Below are 17,891 nucleotides of genomic sequence, written 5' to 3'. Positions count from 1 at the left end.
TCTCGTGGAACTCGCGCAGCAAGATGAGAGTCATTCTTATTGTGTTACTGGCTGTGGCAGGTAAGCGGGTTTTATTTATTTAATGTACATTTATGGGTGAGTGAATGAGTTTAGTTTTACGCCGCACTCAGCAATATTCCATGTATATGGTGGCGGTCTGTAAATAATCGAGTCTGGACAAGACAATCCAGTGATCAACAACATGAGCATCGATCTGCGCAATTGGGAACCGATGACATATGTCAACCAAGTCAGCGAGACTGACCACCCGATCCCGTTAGTCGCCTCTTACGACAAGTTGAGTGGCCTTTTATGGCAAGCATGGGTTGCTGAAAGCCTATTCTACCCCCGGACCTTCACGGGTCCGTTGCATGGTGTTCTTGCAGATCATGTTGATCATCGTAATACAACCACCTATACTTACTGTGGTGTAGGGACCCGTGGACTTTCAGTAACCCACGCTTGCCATAAAAGGCGACTATGCTTGTCGTAAGGGGCGACTAACGGGATCGGGTGGTCAGGCTCGCTGACTTGGTTGACACATGTCGTCGGTTCCCGATTGTGCAGATCGATCCTCATGTTGTTGGTCACTGGATTGTTTGGTCCAGACTCGATTATTTACAGACCGCCGCCACTATAGCTGGAATATTGCTGAGTATGGCGTAAAACTAAACTCACTCACTCACTACTGTGGTGTAGTGGACTATTTTTAAACATTATAAATCCATTTCCTTCATGCTGTTCTGTCATTCACTCCTCGTAGATGGGTGTTTACATCAGTGTGTAGTACCGTCTTTGGGACAAAATGTCCCATCGTGTATTAAGGTACGTGTATTCATATTATTTATATTGAGATGCCCTCCGCAGTGCAGTGGACACAGCACAAGCCCGATGGGCGGAATAGTTAGAGGTTTGATTCCGCGCACGAGTCACATAAGGGTAAGATTAAGACACAACAATAGTTGGCACATACTGGCCGCAGTATTACATACATAAGCAATTAGGACATTTCTAACATTACAAATATGCCGTCGACTGTAGTGAGGTGCCGTACAGTTGTCAGAAAACACATGATGTATGAAAATCCACAACAATACTACAGCACGACTTTCATTATTACCAGTCGGAACATCCCGATAATGCTTGCGTTTTTTTAATGTAGAGAAATACTCTGCTTGTACCGAGAAAACAAAAGCTTGAAATATTTACTACCTGATACGACCTCTTTAGTAGAAATGTCTGATCTTCAGGTGGAAGGGTGAGAGTCAGATTCTGTTTAGAGTGTACATTCCTGACAGCTAACTCATCCTCGTTGTTGCAGGGGTATTTGGGTCTTGTCCTTATGGCCATGAAGCTGTGTGGGAGGTTCAGAATTGCATGGAGCCGATGGAGAGGCTGGCGTACACAGGTGGAGATAATGTCGACTTCAGCACAGGCTGCAGGTACGTCTTCGCCGTTAATCGATAACGCCGGTTTAAACAATACCCAGTCTTGATTATCTTCAGATGGCCCCTTCAGGATTCTGGCAGTAATTGACCAAGTACTTGGCGTAAGAACCTAATAAAGACAGGGTGATTTGGTTATGCATGTCATCGCACCCTAATCGATGCTCATGATGTCAATCACTAAACGGTCTGCTACAAAATGCACCGTCATTCGGCTGGAGAAGCTTCCAACAGACCAAACTGTAGACAAGTAATTTGTATCATAACGCGTCATTGTACAGTAGGGGCTGTGGGATAGCCGAGCGGTTAAAGCGTTCGTTCTTCATGCCGAAGACCCGGGTTCGATCTCCCACATGGGTGCAAAACCCTTCCTATGCTTGGAAACCCGTTCTAAGGCGTCCGCCACGCACCTTGTAATGAATATGGACACTGTCATCATATTGCTCGAACATAGATCTCACCAGCATTTCCGTTGTAACTGATTCATTGTTTAGTTTAAAATACTGACATCAAACTGTTCTTCATTACTTGTTTATTTTCTGTAGAACACTGTGAGACCCATTTTCCGGTGTTCCCCCGCCGTGATATCGCTGGAATATTGCTAAAAGCGGCGTAAAACCAAACTCACTCACTGTAGAACACGTCTCTTTGAATTTCTTTCTAAGACGAAGGACTAATTAACATTTGTCTAAAAAGTGCAAAATGTAGACACTGGATTATAGATGCTTACTGCAAAACCTTGGACGACACAGGAGACAGTCTGGACAAGTAGATCATCAATGTTGGTGTTTACTTACATATCTGGAATGTTTGCATCAGGGAGAACGTGTAAATGTCTCCAGTACCTTGATATTACAGGGCAGCAATGACGATGATCAACTGTATGGACACACTGAAGCACAACTGCCGCCGTAACCCTCACATACAAAGTATTGTCGGCAACTTCCAGTATATGAGAAACCATCTATACAACATGTGTAAGTATATATGTATATAGGCCCGTTATATGTCACATTGCCATCTTGCCTAGCTAATGGTGGGAACGCAGCTACAATGGATACAATGCACCCCCGCCCTCAAACATACCCCACCCCCACCTCCACCCCCAGTTCTGTGTAGAGATGATTTGTCAGTTCAGTGGAAGAAATCTAAACCTCGAAAATGGTGAAAGTTCAATACATTATATATATAAATAAAAGTTCCATACATTTTATAAATAACGTGATTGGGCCTAGTTAACATGTTATTTGGGGGCAAATAATTTGCCAGTAAAGTACAGATTCTAGTTTTTAGTTTTGAAAAGTACTAAACGAGATTCGGACTCTCTCTTCACAGAGAAATTGTAATCCTAACATAACGTGTTCTGACTTTCTAAACAGCATTGTGTATTCATTGATATGTTTGAACTATCTACTGGTGTGTGTGTGTGTGTGTGTGTGTGTGTGTGAGAGAGAGAGAGAGAGAGAGAGAGAGAGAGAGAGAGACATAGGCTTTCTCCATGGCGTCTAGTCTACGGGGCTCGGTAACATGTTATCTGCTTGTCGTCATAATCATTGATTTGTCCTGGTCAGACTAGTCATGTTGCTGGGATATCGCTGATATTGCTAATACAACAGACAGCAATCCCAACCAGTTCCAGTCAATGAATTCAAGTGAATGCTCAGTAAATTTATATTTGAATACAGGTGTTGGTCGTAGGCGCTCACTCCCAGACAATACCAACGTCATCGATATCTTTAAACAACACATGCATCACATGAAACGGCGTCGTGCTGACAGCAAATGAACAACAAGGTGAGTTTTAGGGCTGAGACAGGTAACCTGGACACACGGAACGGGTTGGTAATCAGTTGGACAGGTTCTCACTGGGATACGGTGAAAACGGACCCCAGCGAAAATGAACCCCAAAAATCGAGAAAACGGCCACCGCGCATGAGAGAACGGCCTTCGAATCCAAACAAAACGGCCTCTGTGCCTAGACAAAACGGCCAACATAGATGCATAAAAAAGGAGATTATATGATTACATATATCCTAAATAATAGCGATTTACTACATTGCTGATAAGCTTTAAAAACTGATTGTTTTTAGTTTCGATCTCCACAGCGGTTTAACCTTTGAAGATTGATTGGATGTTTCGATAGTCACAATGAACAAAGCAGTTTCATTGATTGTTTGCTTTACAGGCAGAATTAGTTTATGATAGAGAAGAAAGATAATATAGTACTGTTTATATTGCCGAGCGGGTTAGTAGTACTAATTCAAACTTTAGTTCTTGTTTAGTGTAAAATATTTGAATATAATTTCTACTTTTAAAGCCAGAGACTACCCGAAAAGGGTATTTCACTATGGTACCCGTCTCAATACCCGGACCTGTTATGGTCATTTGACTGGTGGATTAAACAATGTTATGTGCTATTCTTTCATGATTAGAGGATTTTGTTGTCTTTGCTGATTTACACATAATTTACAGCCACCCTTTTAAAATAAAATAATTGGTTTCAGATATTTGAATTTTAGCCTGCGAGCTGAATAATATATTGCCATTTCTTGCAAATGTGTTGTCAGGAATTAACACACGAAATACCCGGGTGGGGTAGGGTAATAAGGGGTGGGGTACCCGGGTAGAAAATATGGACCCGTCCCAGCCCTAGTGACGTCAGATTATGATAATTTACAAAAATATCCATGAGCTGACGACCCGCCAGCATGTGATTGCTTATTGCGACACTGAGACTAACAAACGGCTGTGGTGCTTTAACAAACATAGTGTGTGATTCTTCCATGTTTACTTCCAGATGAGGGAACCCTGCTTGAGTGCTCAGTTATCGTGTAAATCACAAGAGAAGTTTATGGTTTTACAGAATAAATTTTTACACATACCGATTTTCGTATTGTGGTGTGTTACGTTGGGATTGTTGAGCATTACAGATGCAATGGATGAAGTTAATGCTCTGCTGACCTTCAAACCAGTGAAATAATGTGTGAGTGTGCTGGGGTTCATGTCCCTTTCTGCAATATTCCAGCTATATCACGGTGGGAGACACCTGAAATGTTGTACACATCATAAAGAAGAGATAGACATGAGAGTGGATTTAGGTCTCCAGAATCTGATACATGAAAGATGTTGGCTGTCCTACTCATACACAAACTGGTTGTCCCAGTGATACACAAAGAGTTTGTTCCACTCACATACAAACAGGTTGTTCCATTTACACACAAACTGTGTGATACGCACACACACACATACAAACAAATTGTTCCACTCACACAGATTGTACGACTCACGCGCACACCGAGAATTCTGCTCACACACAGTTTGTTACGCTCACACACAAACAGATTGTTAAACTTACACACACAGATTGTTCCACTCATACACAAACTCATTATTCCTCTCACGCGCAAAGTCATACTCACATACTCAGTGTTTCACTCACACACAAACTGAGTGTTCCAGTCACACACAAACATATTGTTCCATTCACACACAAACTGAGTGTTCCACATACACACTAACAGATTGTTCCACTCACAAATAGATTGTTTCACTCACACACAAACAGATCGTCGAACTCACACACAACTGTCTTTCCCACTCACACACAAACTATCTCCCTGACAGAGAAATTGCTGTCCCACCTAAAGTTTGACCGTGTGCAAGGACAACAATTTCCCATGACAACAACCACGTTGGTCACTTAACGTTCATGATGGGCAGCCACTGCAGACCTTGCACGTACGGACTGTGTTTACGACATAATGGCTAATGTCAGTCAGTAGTGCCTTACACCTGACGCCTGGGAAACTCGGCATCAAGGTCGCACATGACATACATTTACAATACTGCTAACATGCCATAGTCACATTGACTGGATGTAATGATTCTGGCAACCCAGTGTCATTTCATATTAAAAAAGGACACGGCGTAAAGACTAGCCTAGTTCTTGTTGAACTGCGAACAGGTGGGTTTTGGTTTGGTACCGAGAAAAAGTAAGTGAAAATATCGTGGAGTCTGTTTGTCTCTGTGTGGCATTACCATGTGCTTACTAATGTGTTAGTAACAGTAATTGTTTTGCTTATATGGCGTTCATATCCAGATACGTTGCCTGCTCAAGACTCTGAGTACGTTACTATCCCCGTTAAGAGGACACAATCCTACTTACCGATACGTTTTCAACCCCCCGGGATCATACAGGCATGCTGTCTGTGATGATCCTCACAGAATTATGTGTACTTTCAAAGGACGTGTATACCGCACAGTACTTGTGTCTACCTTTGTTAAGTATGTGTCCTATTTGATATAGGTATATGCAATTTTATCATTGTACAACATAATTACACATGTCTAGCCGCATGTCTATAAGACATGGGTCTTTAACATCTGGGTGTCTTGGAAGATGTTGACGTACTTTTTTCTCTCTCTCACTCTCTCTCTCTCTCCACCCAACACACACACACACACACACACACACACACTCACTCACACTGACCCATCCCCATGGATGCTACCTGTATCGTTAACTATTCCACCGGAAAAAGATACCAAGACGAAATGACTGATATCACAACACGTCAAACCTCCGTGGTTAAAAAGGAAGGTGAATTATAATAGCAGGTGTAAGGGCAACATGAACAGAATATGCATGGAAGTGTGTTGATCCGCGGTTCAGCGTCGCTTCAAATACTATACTAACGAGCTGAAAAGACGATACCAAGTCTAAATCATTAAGGAGGGGGTGTCAGAAGAAAATCACATGACATTTGCTTTTACCTTTCTTATATTGTTCCGAACATCTGAAGATATGATAACTGTGTATGTGCTCACAACTTTATTGCCCTCGGTGTTGCCTTGTTACACCCCAATCCTGGCGTCTGAGGTGCGGCAGTTATCGTTGCGGTGTTAAGCCCCAGCCTGAAGCATCAAACCCATGTCTATGAGGTTTCAGCTTAGTACAAGGGTGAAACAAATTGGCAGAGGTTGCTATATACCATGATCGGTGACTTAGTCACGGCAATGCTTCAGCCCCACCATGACGTCATAACAAGCACATCTAGAAATGCCGTCACTGATGACGTGTCCGCGTATCCAAGTGGCACTGGACGTTGACCATTACTTCAGTCATTGTTTTTTTCTGGTCCAGACAGTGAATGTTTTCAGTCTTACAGCTGGAATACCTGTGAGTGCGGAGTTAAGCCAAGAGCAGACCAACTCAGACAGTACAAGGTCACCATTATTGCACAGTTCTGCAGCAGGAGGATGCAGCTCCTGCTTTTGGTCGCACTAGTCCCATTGGTGGCTGGACACTTCCAATACACCGAATATCCCAGGTAGCACCACAGGAATCAATCTCAGACCTTCACTACTACGACACGAACTTTACCATGCATGTAATCGTTCCAGAAAGTATAACCTTTGTCCATCCAGTATGTAAAATGCATTTGGGAAGATTAGGAATATTGAGTGAATGAGCTTAGTTTTACGCCGCACTCAGCAACATTCCAGGAAAATGGCGGCGGTCTGTAAATTATCGAGAGATCAGGAATACTACTCATTAACCCCAAGGGAGTTGACGACTAGTCAGAACTTGTCCCATGGAACAGTTTATTACTGTGAAAGACTTCTTAATGATCGCTTCATTAGTCTCACTGATTGGTTGGAGCAGCGGGTATCGTTCCTGATCAAATATTGATTTGTCTGATCCAAACCCGAACCTGTACAGGTCACCGTCACACAAATGAATTTGTGTCTAAATACCCATTACCTGGAGTTTATCCCGTATTCGTCTTTGTTTACGGTAATATATGTATGAACGTTTCAGTGCTGGGGGTGACTTTGACGTGGATGAAGGAGGGTCTTCCATGGCAGATGAGGAAAACTACTGGCCTCCCGAGAGGAATCAGTATGACACAAGACGAGTGAAACAATCCATTCAGGGAGCTGGGCCTTTGTCTAGGTCACCATGGTTGATGTCCTTGGTCCGTGGTATTTCCACAAATCTCAATGGGATGCCCATGTTGAACTTGAAGTTGTCTGGCCAGGTCAACATTGCTCATACTGTGAAGAAAATAGGGATGTTTAGACCACCGTTTGGCAATCATGGCGGTTCTAGATGGATGAATCGGGGAATGGGTGGTCCGTTGGCCAAGGTCATTTGGTTTCACTACATGATGGACATTCACAAAAAGTTGGATGACTTGTTGGACGCCAGAAAGGACAAAATGGACGCACGTTACAACGACTACAATGCCGATGACAATGACGATGACAGCTACGAGGATGAGGATGACGACGAGGATGAGGATGACAGTGACGACTGGGAGGATACTCTGGACGATGAAGAGGACAGTCCGAAAGGAGAACGAATTAAGCCTTCCTCCTCCATCTGTCCCTTTTGGATCACAAAACAGTTTCTGAAACTCTGCAAGTGCTCAGTTATCAATAGGAAAATGCAAAGGTAACGATTTCTTGTATGTTGATACATGAGCTGTCCATTCTACAGGGGTTCAAATCTCTGGACAATAATTTTAAAAGTAAGAATCTAGACTTTTACAAAAGGGCGATCCACAAGCCACAAGCCATGAGCCACGAGCTTTGTCCTTCGTCTGATGTAAGCTGCACGCTCGTACGTCCGAGTATTCGTTTGCTTCACGCAAATCATGCCTTTGCATGAATCGTTAGTGAGAAATATCTGCGTATGTAATCCAAAGTGATAGCAGAACGTGATATCAGAACGTGATATCAGAACGTGATATCAGAAGCGTATTGACGATGATACCATGGGAGAATGATAGGCCGTCTTTAAATATTATAAGCCATTAGACATGCGAAGGTAGATATGAACCTAAATCCTACATAACCCGGAGTTCGAATCATCCATTGCACCAGTAGCCAGACTACACATACCATAAAGAAAAAAAGAAAGCTATTTACAAAATAAAAAATAGGGGATATTCCATTTTGCGAACATAATTAGCCCATGCCAATGCATATGAGAAAATGTAATTATATGTGTCTACACAGATGAAACATTTCTCATGGAATTGAATAAACTGACACATTTCCCTTAATGTCTCTTTATCACCCTTTTGCTTATTGTCTTCATCGTTACTTTTGCATTTTATCAATCTTGCAAATCCAATATCCCCTTCTCTCTTTCAATAGTATATGTTTCAAGTTTTGCAAGCTTTACGACAAATCGCAGTGATATAAATGTGTATTTACATGTTCTTTCTAGTGTGCTCGGGTACTCGCTACAGCCTCTCTCCGACGACCAAATGAAGGTGTTTAACAACACTCCTGGCTTAAAGGAATTAATGTCTGGTAACGCCCATGGTTTTATGACGGAAGTCAGGGGGTCAGGTCCTAATGGATACCGGAAGTTGTTCTTTGCTGGGATGATCACATCATTGTGTAGACAAGCCAAGTCCTTCGTCGGCTCCACTGACCAGCTCGAGGCTGTTGTGATGACCAAACCTGTCGCTACAGGTCAGTCTCGACATACTTCCCAAGGCTTTTCTGTGTATGGATCGCGGGGTTCTGCATCAGGCACACTGTAAGTGGTGAGTCCGAGGCTGCCAGTGTGGGCATTGTGATGTACATTCACGAAATAGTTGACTAAAGATAGGTCTAAACAGCTGCAACTGGACGTTTGTTCTGATTTTACTCAGCCATGCAATCAACAAGAATAACAATGCCAAACGTTTATGTTTTTTTATTTTGCTACTGTTCAACTCGGTGTAAGGTAACTCACTGCACATTATCCCACACGTGGGTACAATGTGTGAAGCCCATTTCAAGTGTCCCCCATCGTGATATTGCTGGAATAGCGCTAAATGCAGCGTAAAGCTAAACTCACTCTCATTTACCTACACATTAGGTGTCCTCCGGTGCATTTTCATCTCGAATATCTATTATACAGGAAATGAGTATACAATGTTCCCATGTGGGGAATCAAACCCTCCACCACTCCCCCGATCTCTGCAGGAGCCCTTCCCCACGAACAACCCAGAACATTGCGTGTGGGTGGTTTGTTGGTTTGAATTAGGAATATCATGTTCACTGTAGTCCTCCAAACATTACAATAATTGACATTCAGCAATATTCCAACCCCTATTTAGTCTGGACAAGACAATGAAGAGAGTGTCATCAGCTTTCATCTCTTCCTAGCTGCCTAGATGATGACAGTCACCGAGCGTGCTTGGTCGACAGGCTGACGACCTGTAGACCACCGTCATAAGTGAATGCTCAGCAAAGGAGCAGATAGATGATGGTGATGCTATAACTGAAGTGAGTGAGTGAGTGAGTCAGTAAGATATTCCAGCAATATCACGGCGAGGGACAAAAGAAATAGGATTCACGCATTGTACCAATGTGGGGAATCGAACCCGAGTCTTTGGCTTAACGAGTGAAGGTTTTAACTGCTAGGCTATCTCACAGTCTCTTAACACAAGGTAGATAATTCCGTCCAAGAGTATCGTCATGATGCTCTACCCCGTTGAGGAGCGGTGCAGCCAGCAATTACTTAATAAACCTGGGTGCCTATTCTCGAAAGTGTCCCAGCTAAGACAGATCCTAACTAGTTAGGACAGGCGTTATGACATCCTACTGTCAAGGTAAGACCCGTTCTCGAAACGATCTTATCCTTGTCCTGAGTTGAGTAACAGATCCTTGCTAGGATAGCGAGCTCTTCAGTAGATGAGACAGACAAAAAACCTTCACTAAGTTCACCTAAATATTATCTATAATTCAGTGCATGAAAAACTCATATGTAAGGGCAGCCACGATCCTGTTTACAAGAGAAATGGTGAGACTAGAAATCGAAGTAAAAGGTTTGAAGTAGTAAAATTCAGTTTTGGGTGGACGTACTTGATCTAGAAGAAATTGTAATCAACTATATTTATAATCAAAATTCATACATTGCATCCAGAAAAATAGAGTGAACTCTTACCCGAATAGATCTAAAGTATTTTATCAGATCTAAGTATTGTTACCAGTTAACATATTCGATATTTTCATCATATCAAATTCATTTATTAAACTAGGACATAACATTTGTAGTCAGATTTTGAAAGTCTGCCAAAAGGAGAATTAAGACGTGTAAGAAATATTTTCACTTGATTTTCTTAATAATCATCATGACTTGAACTTTCATTATACGTCATCTCACAAAGTGAAAATTCACTTAGGAAATAAACAGAAGTTACTTCCCTTATCGAGTTGGCCTTGACATTGACATTTCAGAGGAATGTGACAATAGGTAAGAATAAAAATACATATCGTTTGTAGATCTAAAGAATATGTGTATTGCAACAAGTAAGTCTTATTCACTACAGATAAATTTATGATATAAACTCAAAAAAGCTTCTTAACTCATAAAAACTGCGTGCTGTTGCAAATTCACCTGTAATAAAGTTTTCACAACGTCAACATTGGTGAACAAACAATCAAGTTCCACACCAAGCTGATTTCCACTGAGATGGACTTAGGAAAGGTCAGAACCTATCCTAGTATTTCTCCTTTGTTGGGATATCCTAGCGCTAGCATATTGTTTTGAGAATAAGGTAGGACACCAATCCTAGACCCTAGGATCAAAGTTAGAATATCCTAGGGCTAGGATCCTTTCGAGAATAGGGGCCCTGACCGTTGGTTAAGATCTGGGTCTTCGGTGTGACCAGTGGGCTACCCTAGGCTACTGGACTACTGCATGGTCGTAGTGGCTTGTAGCCTGGGCTTGTGGCGACTTTCGGTTCAGACACGTGTGATCGTAAACGTCATCCCCTGACTGGTGGAACATTGCACGGTCATATGTGCTGTCAAGGGTGACTTGTTGTTTCTCCTGCCTGCCTGTTGCTGTGTCATACATTTGGCCAGTGACGTCATGCACAACGGGATCCTCTCCTCCCACTGGTATGTAGTGATAGCCGGGATCAGCGTCGCATCTGAGAGCCTGGGACGTCTGTCTCTCCCGTCGTGGGGTGACGGCAGCGTACACAACATCCGGCTTCGTCCTCACGTCGCCAGATTCACGGTCGTCGCCAGCAACTGCGTCAAAAGTCCCCAAACGCAGTCGTTTCGTCTTGTTTCTGAAACCAGTCAGGATTCACTATGCATTTATCTGTTTATGCACAAACTTTCGTTATAAATGAATCATGAACATTCAACTTTTAAGAAAATTTTAGCAACATCGCCATGCTATTATCCGATTTGAGGAACGATACTAAAATATGGCCTGGCTGAATGAGTGGGTAATACTACCTTCACAGAAAAAACCCGAGCAATTCACAATTTAAAAAGTATGATTGTTTCTGATGTTTCTGATGTAACGACCCACTCATATACACTCGACCCTAATGACAGATTCGTAAAATAATCCATTCTGGACCAGACAATCCTTTGACTGATATGATGAGAATCAACCCACACAAATAAAATCAGATAACATGTATCCTCACAGTTCAGACATGCCCACGTTGCCCTAGACCAGTACTGTCTCGAAGGTAGTCAAGTGGTTAAAGCGTTCGCTCGTCATCCTGAACACTCGGATTCGATTTCTCACACGTGTTCAATGTGTGATGAAGCCCATTTCTGGTGTACCCCGCCGTGACATAGCTGGAATATTGCTAAAAGCGGGGTATAACTCTGCTCACTCACTTACTGTACCTCCTCGAACAATTACAACACGTCATTATGGGTTCGAATTCCTTTAAGTTACAAATCGATTATTTCCTTTGGTTCGTCAGCACCATGTCTGTTCTCGTGGGTTTAAGCAACATATTATGTCTGAGAACGGAAGCAAACACCATTGTGCGAAACGCGGCTGATGTCGGGAAGCGCACGTAAAAGCTCCACAGCAGCACCTCAGGATCTGCCGCATCCGTGACCAACTCGTGTTATTTCCGTGACAGGCCTAATACATCGTCTTGCAAGTTACGGAAAGGGGCGAGTGGTGACGAATGCTCCTGCTGTACCATTCGTCAGCACTCGTCCCTTTCGCAACCTTCTTTCGGCTTGTCATGTCAGAACGAGTTGTCATGAAAGCTGCCGAACCAAAAATTCGTAATTACTCGTGTCATTCCGGCATGCCGGAATAGGTCATGGAAAGGGACGGTACGAATGTCTTCTTGTAGGTCACGGAAAGAGACGAGTAGTTACGATGCCGCCGTACGTCGGATATTAGCGCAGGCGCAACAGACCGAAAGAACCAGGCTGTACAATGTTAACGGCAATGGACACCCAACTCGCCACAGACAATAGTAATAGCATTTGTGTTATCTCTTAGAACAATAACCAAACTTCTGTCGTTATTACCTTCGACACAGAATAATTACAACCCCGACTACGGTCAGGGCAGCTACAACAGCAACTCCGGAAGTGACGGGAATCACGACTGAAACATAACAGACGTTGACTCAGTTGAATAAGGCACATGCTTAGTGGTGACGCGGAGCGTCTTACAGTCACAAGAGTCGGATTATATGGGAAGCATGACCACTCAAATCAGTATATAAACGCAGTATTAGTTATCCTAAATCATCGGTGGCAACAGGTGCTGAGGGGGAGCCTCGTTAAAGCACCAGTTCGTCAAGCCGAAGACCCGGGCTCGAACTCACTCACTCATCAGTGGTACCGAAACAAACACGGGAATATGTGACGCAAATATCATCAAAGGAATAACTGTGGCAATGTCTGTGAGGATCAGATAAGGTCCCTTGAACTCATCTGCAGTGCATGGCGATGGGAATTGATCTAGGTAAATCCTGGGATCGGCACGTCCTCATTTCACTGGGTACCATTGATTAATTAAGGATCCATTTATTTAACTGTCATGGATATTTTGCCTTTTGATTCTGTTTCGGCAGACAATTCTGACAGACGTTTTGTTTGACGTTTCCAGCTTACTACAACTCGGAGATATGGTTGACTGGATACATGAGACCAGACATGTGACTGTGACTACAAACACTGATTTCAAAAAGGCAGTGGATATATCATCGAAATAGTATATCAAATTGATATGCAATTTGAAAATGATATTCTCCACCGTTCATAAAGTATGGCTGTGGGTGGGAGTAGGAAGTGATGATGAAAAAAATGCACCAAGCAGCCCCCACCGCTGACCCCGCCCTTCCCGTACCTGTAAACAAAACTGATGACCATACCTCCTTAGAATAAAATGGGTGACACAAGCACCTGTACACTCAAAATTCATCACCCACACTTACCCCTAGCAATAAGCTAGGAACGGCCCCTAAGAACAGAAATTGTGTCCTTACTGTTATCGGTGACAATCGAGGTTGTAGTTTGGACCGCTGGTTTGGTCGAGGTTCTGGCTGTAGCGTCTGTCATTGGCTTCGCTTGTACACTAATCTCTGATGCCCTCGTGGACGACGATGTTGGTGCCGATGTCACTTCTTTGGCTAGTGTTGCTGTTTCATTTTTGACAGTTGTTTGTGTCTTGGCTGGAGTTGTTTTCCGAGTGGTTGTAGATGTGATGGTAAAGGTGGGTGGGGATGTGGTAGTGGAGGTGGAAGGGGATGTGGTAGTGGAGGTGGATGGGGATGTGGTAGTGGAGGTAGATGGGGATGTGGTAGTGGAGGTGGATGGGGATGTGGTAGTGGAGGTAGGTGGGGATGTGGTTGTAGACGTTGGTATTTCCTGAACTGTTGCTGTTGTTCTCCGGTGTAGGGAATCTGCTGTAAGCGAAAAAGACGTGTTTGAAGTATATATAGCTTCTATCGTTAATTACCATCGTATCAACATTTTTCACAGATTTCTTCGTGCTGGAAAGTGGCAAAGAGGATGACCTCCCTAATTTTCCAACGGTAACGGACAGACATATCAATGTAGACTTTTTTTTATGAAACTTTGCTGTGACATTCACATTTACCATACTTACCTGAACTTGTGTGGCATATTGTGAAATGTTTTGTTGTACAGTCCGCGTAATTCCATGTTCCATAGTTATCTTCCGGGGGGCTTGTAATGACACAGTGCCCCCTTGGAGAGTTTTCACCTTCACCCAGTTCTCTGAAGAAATCAGGAAGCCCCAGGTTGTTTCCTAAAAACACAGTAATTGTTTGACGTTTGGTGCGAGATACAGATCTGAACTCTGTTTCATAAAGCTCTCGTAGCGCCACGACATCGCAAGTCAACGTTACAGTATAGGAGGTACGTAAGAATGCTACGAGGAAATTACGAGGTCTTAGCATTTCGAGGCCTTGACCTCGCGAAAGATTTGTGAAACGGGGCCCCGGTCTATACATTCTGTAATGCCGACCTCAACATGGAGTATCACAGACAAATTTATAAAAATCCCAAAAACAAAACCGTAAATTGTACATTTTTAAAGACCTTGGTCGGTTTTCAGTTGCTATCGTGTTATTGCTTACCTGATACCCATCTGTACTTATTGTCTTGTCGACGAAGACCTATCCATGCGTCTGAGGAAATCTTGGCTGTCAGTGTCAGATTGTCAACATGCCTCTGTGTTTCTACATCCTCTATCACAACAAGGGACCAGCCTTTACCCAGGGTTTCACAGAAGGTTTTCGACTCTTCCCACGTCCGGGCCACTCGAGACAGTAGGAAACAACCCTCGTCTCTGAATACTGCTGTTTCCGTATCAGGCCTGGGGAACGGTTTGCAAGACGTTGACTTGTCTGAAATAGACAGCACATGATTCTCTGAGTACAGTGTAACATATGGTAGCTGATTCGGTCGGAATCAGACAACACAATCATGATTCTCTGAGTACAATGTAACGTGGTGGGTGATTCGGTCAGAAAGAGACAGTACATGATTCTCTATACATGATTCTGAGTACAATGTGACATATGGTGGCTGATTCGGTCTGAAATAGACAGCACATGATTCTCTACGTATATGTACAAAGTAGCAGCTTTCGACTCTAATTATTTTAGTGAGCAATGGCTCAAACAGCGAGCTAACAGATAAACCCTTGACTACACCACGCCCCTCATGTACCATAACATATCTACATATCTGAAACTTACAGGAAGCAAGATACTGAATCACACTGGCAAACAAATATCTTCCGTTTAGAACTGCTGAGCTCTTTGTCAAGTGACAACTGAGGGTACACGTAGTTCATGCTACAGTTGATGGCACGGCGTGTTGACAGTCCATCCATGTATAATTTTACTCATTAATAAATGTTGTGTGGAAACTATCATATTTCGACATCTTACCACCGTCCATTATTAGGTATCTTTGTATATTTTACATTCATTTTCAGTTGTCTGAATCAACCCCAGTCTGAATGGAATCACAAGAAAACCGGGTTCAAACCAAAACACCCTAATACGGTAAGGTCAGTGACGTCATTCCATTATCCCATGAGGTAATTGTGACGTAGTGTGTATCTTGTTTTTGTTAGCAACGGAGAAATAGGTCTGCATTTTTCAGTATTTTTAGTCAATTCACGTCCCGTTGTGATCAGCTCAACCTATGTACAGCATCCAGAGTATACATAAAATACAAGATAGGACAGCGCGACTGACGGCACTGAGACCATGTAGCTTGAACTACCCCTCCTCGTGTAATGGACGATGTAAGATCCTTACCAGCTACAGATCCGTCCATCAACAGGAGTACCAAGATGGGGTAGAACGCAGATTGGTGAAAATACACGGATATCAGAGACATATTTCACCACCAGTAATGGCGACAGCAAGTGTCCCATTAGGAAGTAAAATGCGAAACAGTTCTAGCATTGTGAGCAACACATACATTATTTCTGAATCATAAGTGTGCGTGCTTCGCTTTGTCGTTCCGTTTGCTATTTCTGAATTCGAATACTGTATGTCACGACTTGAGATAACATCATCACAGGAGATATATTTTTGTTCACGATTTTCATCCATGAAATGACATTGGGAGGCCAAAGTGTAATATGGCCGAACGTGAACAAATCGCATGACATGAGAGTCAAAAAGATGAATCAACCATTAAAGTTTATGCCTTGTGACATCATATCGTGACGTCATAGCCAATTCCTGGCATATATATCGGTTACTATGACCCAATATGGCGACATTTGGTCGAATGCACGTCCCCACAAAATCAGGCCGACAAAATGTATCGATAACAAAATACTGTCTGACCCTGGTCCTATTTGTTATAGAAGGGTTACACTAGTGGGGGAGCCGACCAACATATCACAGTTGGACATAACAGCTAACAATCCACGCCAGCGTTCACAACCACATCTTCTAAAATATTCAACGCCCAACAACCGACATACCACGCTCACACCTATGCAAACATTACACTCTGTATCCTCCCCGACATCCACTTCCGCTCTCGCATCCACGCCAACAATTACCTTCACATATGTTATCTCCCAATTGACAGACACCCATTTGACAGACACCCATTTGACAGACACTTAGAGGGGAGGTTTATTAGGATAACACCTTCGATATAATAGAACGGTCCACTGTTTTGAGATTAGAGCCTGAAACGGTTTTATTACTGAGAAATCTGATTGTTTTTGGAATTAAGTGATGACCTGTTTTTACTTTCAATTACTGTCGAATATGAAAATGCTCCATTCATTTTAGATGTCTTTTGACAATCTTTATAGTATGATGATGCCGACTTCTGTCAGACGAGAACGTTATACCGAAAGTCACCAACAATCAAAATTGAAATTAATGTCTTCTTCTTGTGTTTTTATTTGGACTATTCCATTATAATATGTAGGTAGTAGCTAAGCTGTTCATTGAACCATGAATATTGTTTAAGGCAGACTGCCTGTCTGCGTAATGGGAGCACACCCCAACTACTACTATTCTCTGTCTCTCACACTCTCTTCCGTTGTATCATTCCCTCTCTCCTACTCTTCCGCTCTCCCTCCCTCCTCTCTCTGTCTCTCTGTCACTTTGTCACACACACTTACCACCCCACCCCCCACCCACACCCACACACACACATACACAAACACACCTCCACCCCTTCCTGTCACTCTTTCACTCACTCACTCCCGGTCACTCTCTCCCTCACTCTGTCACTCCCTCCCACTCTCCTCCCACTCCTACAGATCTATGGCCTAGCTGTACGCCAGTCACTCTGTATGATGACCTTCCGTGTGTATAGAAACTTCAGCGTTCCAGTTTATGTTTCCGGTTCATTGTTAAACCAGGAAGTAAATGATCGTTATTACACGATGCTCCACACGCACCGTGGTGGCTAGTTTGCAGTCGACTGGGCCATCCAAACAGGTGGTTGATATTAGCACGACTAACAGCCACAAATACAAGGTGTCTACCAAATCCCAAGGAAACTGAACATCTTACCGAATCCATTCGTCCAGCCTATTAGTCTAATACGATCCATGGAGCATGTGGCGCTGAGATTGTGGATGTGTTTCGCTTTTTTGTGCATTCAAGAAGCAGCATATTGTTATGCTTGACTACGAAAAAA

At 43.0% G+C, this 17,891-nt stretch overlaps 2 protein-coding genes and 1 pseudogene across 4 annotated transcripts; 2 read left to right on the top strand and 1 right to left on the bottom strand.

Moving 5' to 3' along the window:
• LOC137268666 (uncharacterized) lies at nt 1-4,328 on the top strand. Of its 2 annotated transcripts, none has more exons than XM_067803255.1 (5): nt 1-60; nt 1,322-1,442; nt 2,304-2,422; nt 3,131-3,235; nt 4,242-4,328. In XM_067803255.1, exons 1-4 carry the CDS (start codon nt 24-26, stop codon nt 3,229-3,231), a joined length of 378 nt encoding a protein of 125 aa, XP_067659356.1. In that variant the 5' UTR covers nt 1-23; the 3' UTR covers nt 3,232-3,235; nt 4,242-4,328. The 2 variants fall into 2 exon arrangements, with proteins under 2 accessions (XP_067659356.1, XP_067659355.1); XM_067803254.1 differs by having other exon boundaries at nt 3,131-3,239; nt 4,243-4,328.
• Nucleotides 4,329-6,704: 2,376 nt separating this feature from the next.
• LOC137267764 (uncharacterized) lies at nt 6,705-9,004 on the top strand (annotated as a pseudogene).
• Nucleotides 9,005-9,144: 140 nt separating this feature from the next.
• LOC137268246 (uncharacterized) lies at nt 9,145-16,169 on the bottom strand. Of its 2 annotated transcripts, none has more exons than XM_067802784.1 (6): nt 16,031-16,169; nt 14,837-15,106; nt 14,344-14,505; nt 13,721-14,140; nt 12,756-12,834; nt 9,145-11,530 (listed from the first exon to the last, which is right to left on the bottom strand). In XM_067802784.1, exons 1-6 carry the CDS (start codon nt 16,110-16,112, stop codon nt 11,137-11,139), a joined length of 1,407 nt encoding a protein of 468 aa, XP_067658885.1. In that variant the 5' UTR covers nt 16,113-16,169; the 3' UTR covers nt 9,145-11,136. The 2 variants fall into 2 exon arrangements, with proteins under 2 accessions (XP_067658885.1, XP_067658884.1); XM_067802783.1 differs by having other exon boundaries at nt 14,335-14,505; nt 16,031-16,149.
• Between the last annotated feature and the right edge of the window lie 1,722 nt (nt 16,170-17,891).

The sequence above is a fragment of the Haliotis asinina genome, chromosome 16 (assembly GCF_037392515.1).
Source record: "Haliotis asinina isolate JCU_RB_2024 chromosome 16, JCU_Hal_asi_v2, whole genome shotgun sequence".
NCBI lineage: Eukaryota > Metazoa > Mollusca > Gastropoda > Lepetellida > Haliotidae > Haliotis > Haliotis asinina.
The sequence above is the reverse complement of the archived record's forward strand: the minus strand, read 5'-3'. Positions and strand labels throughout refer to the sequence as shown.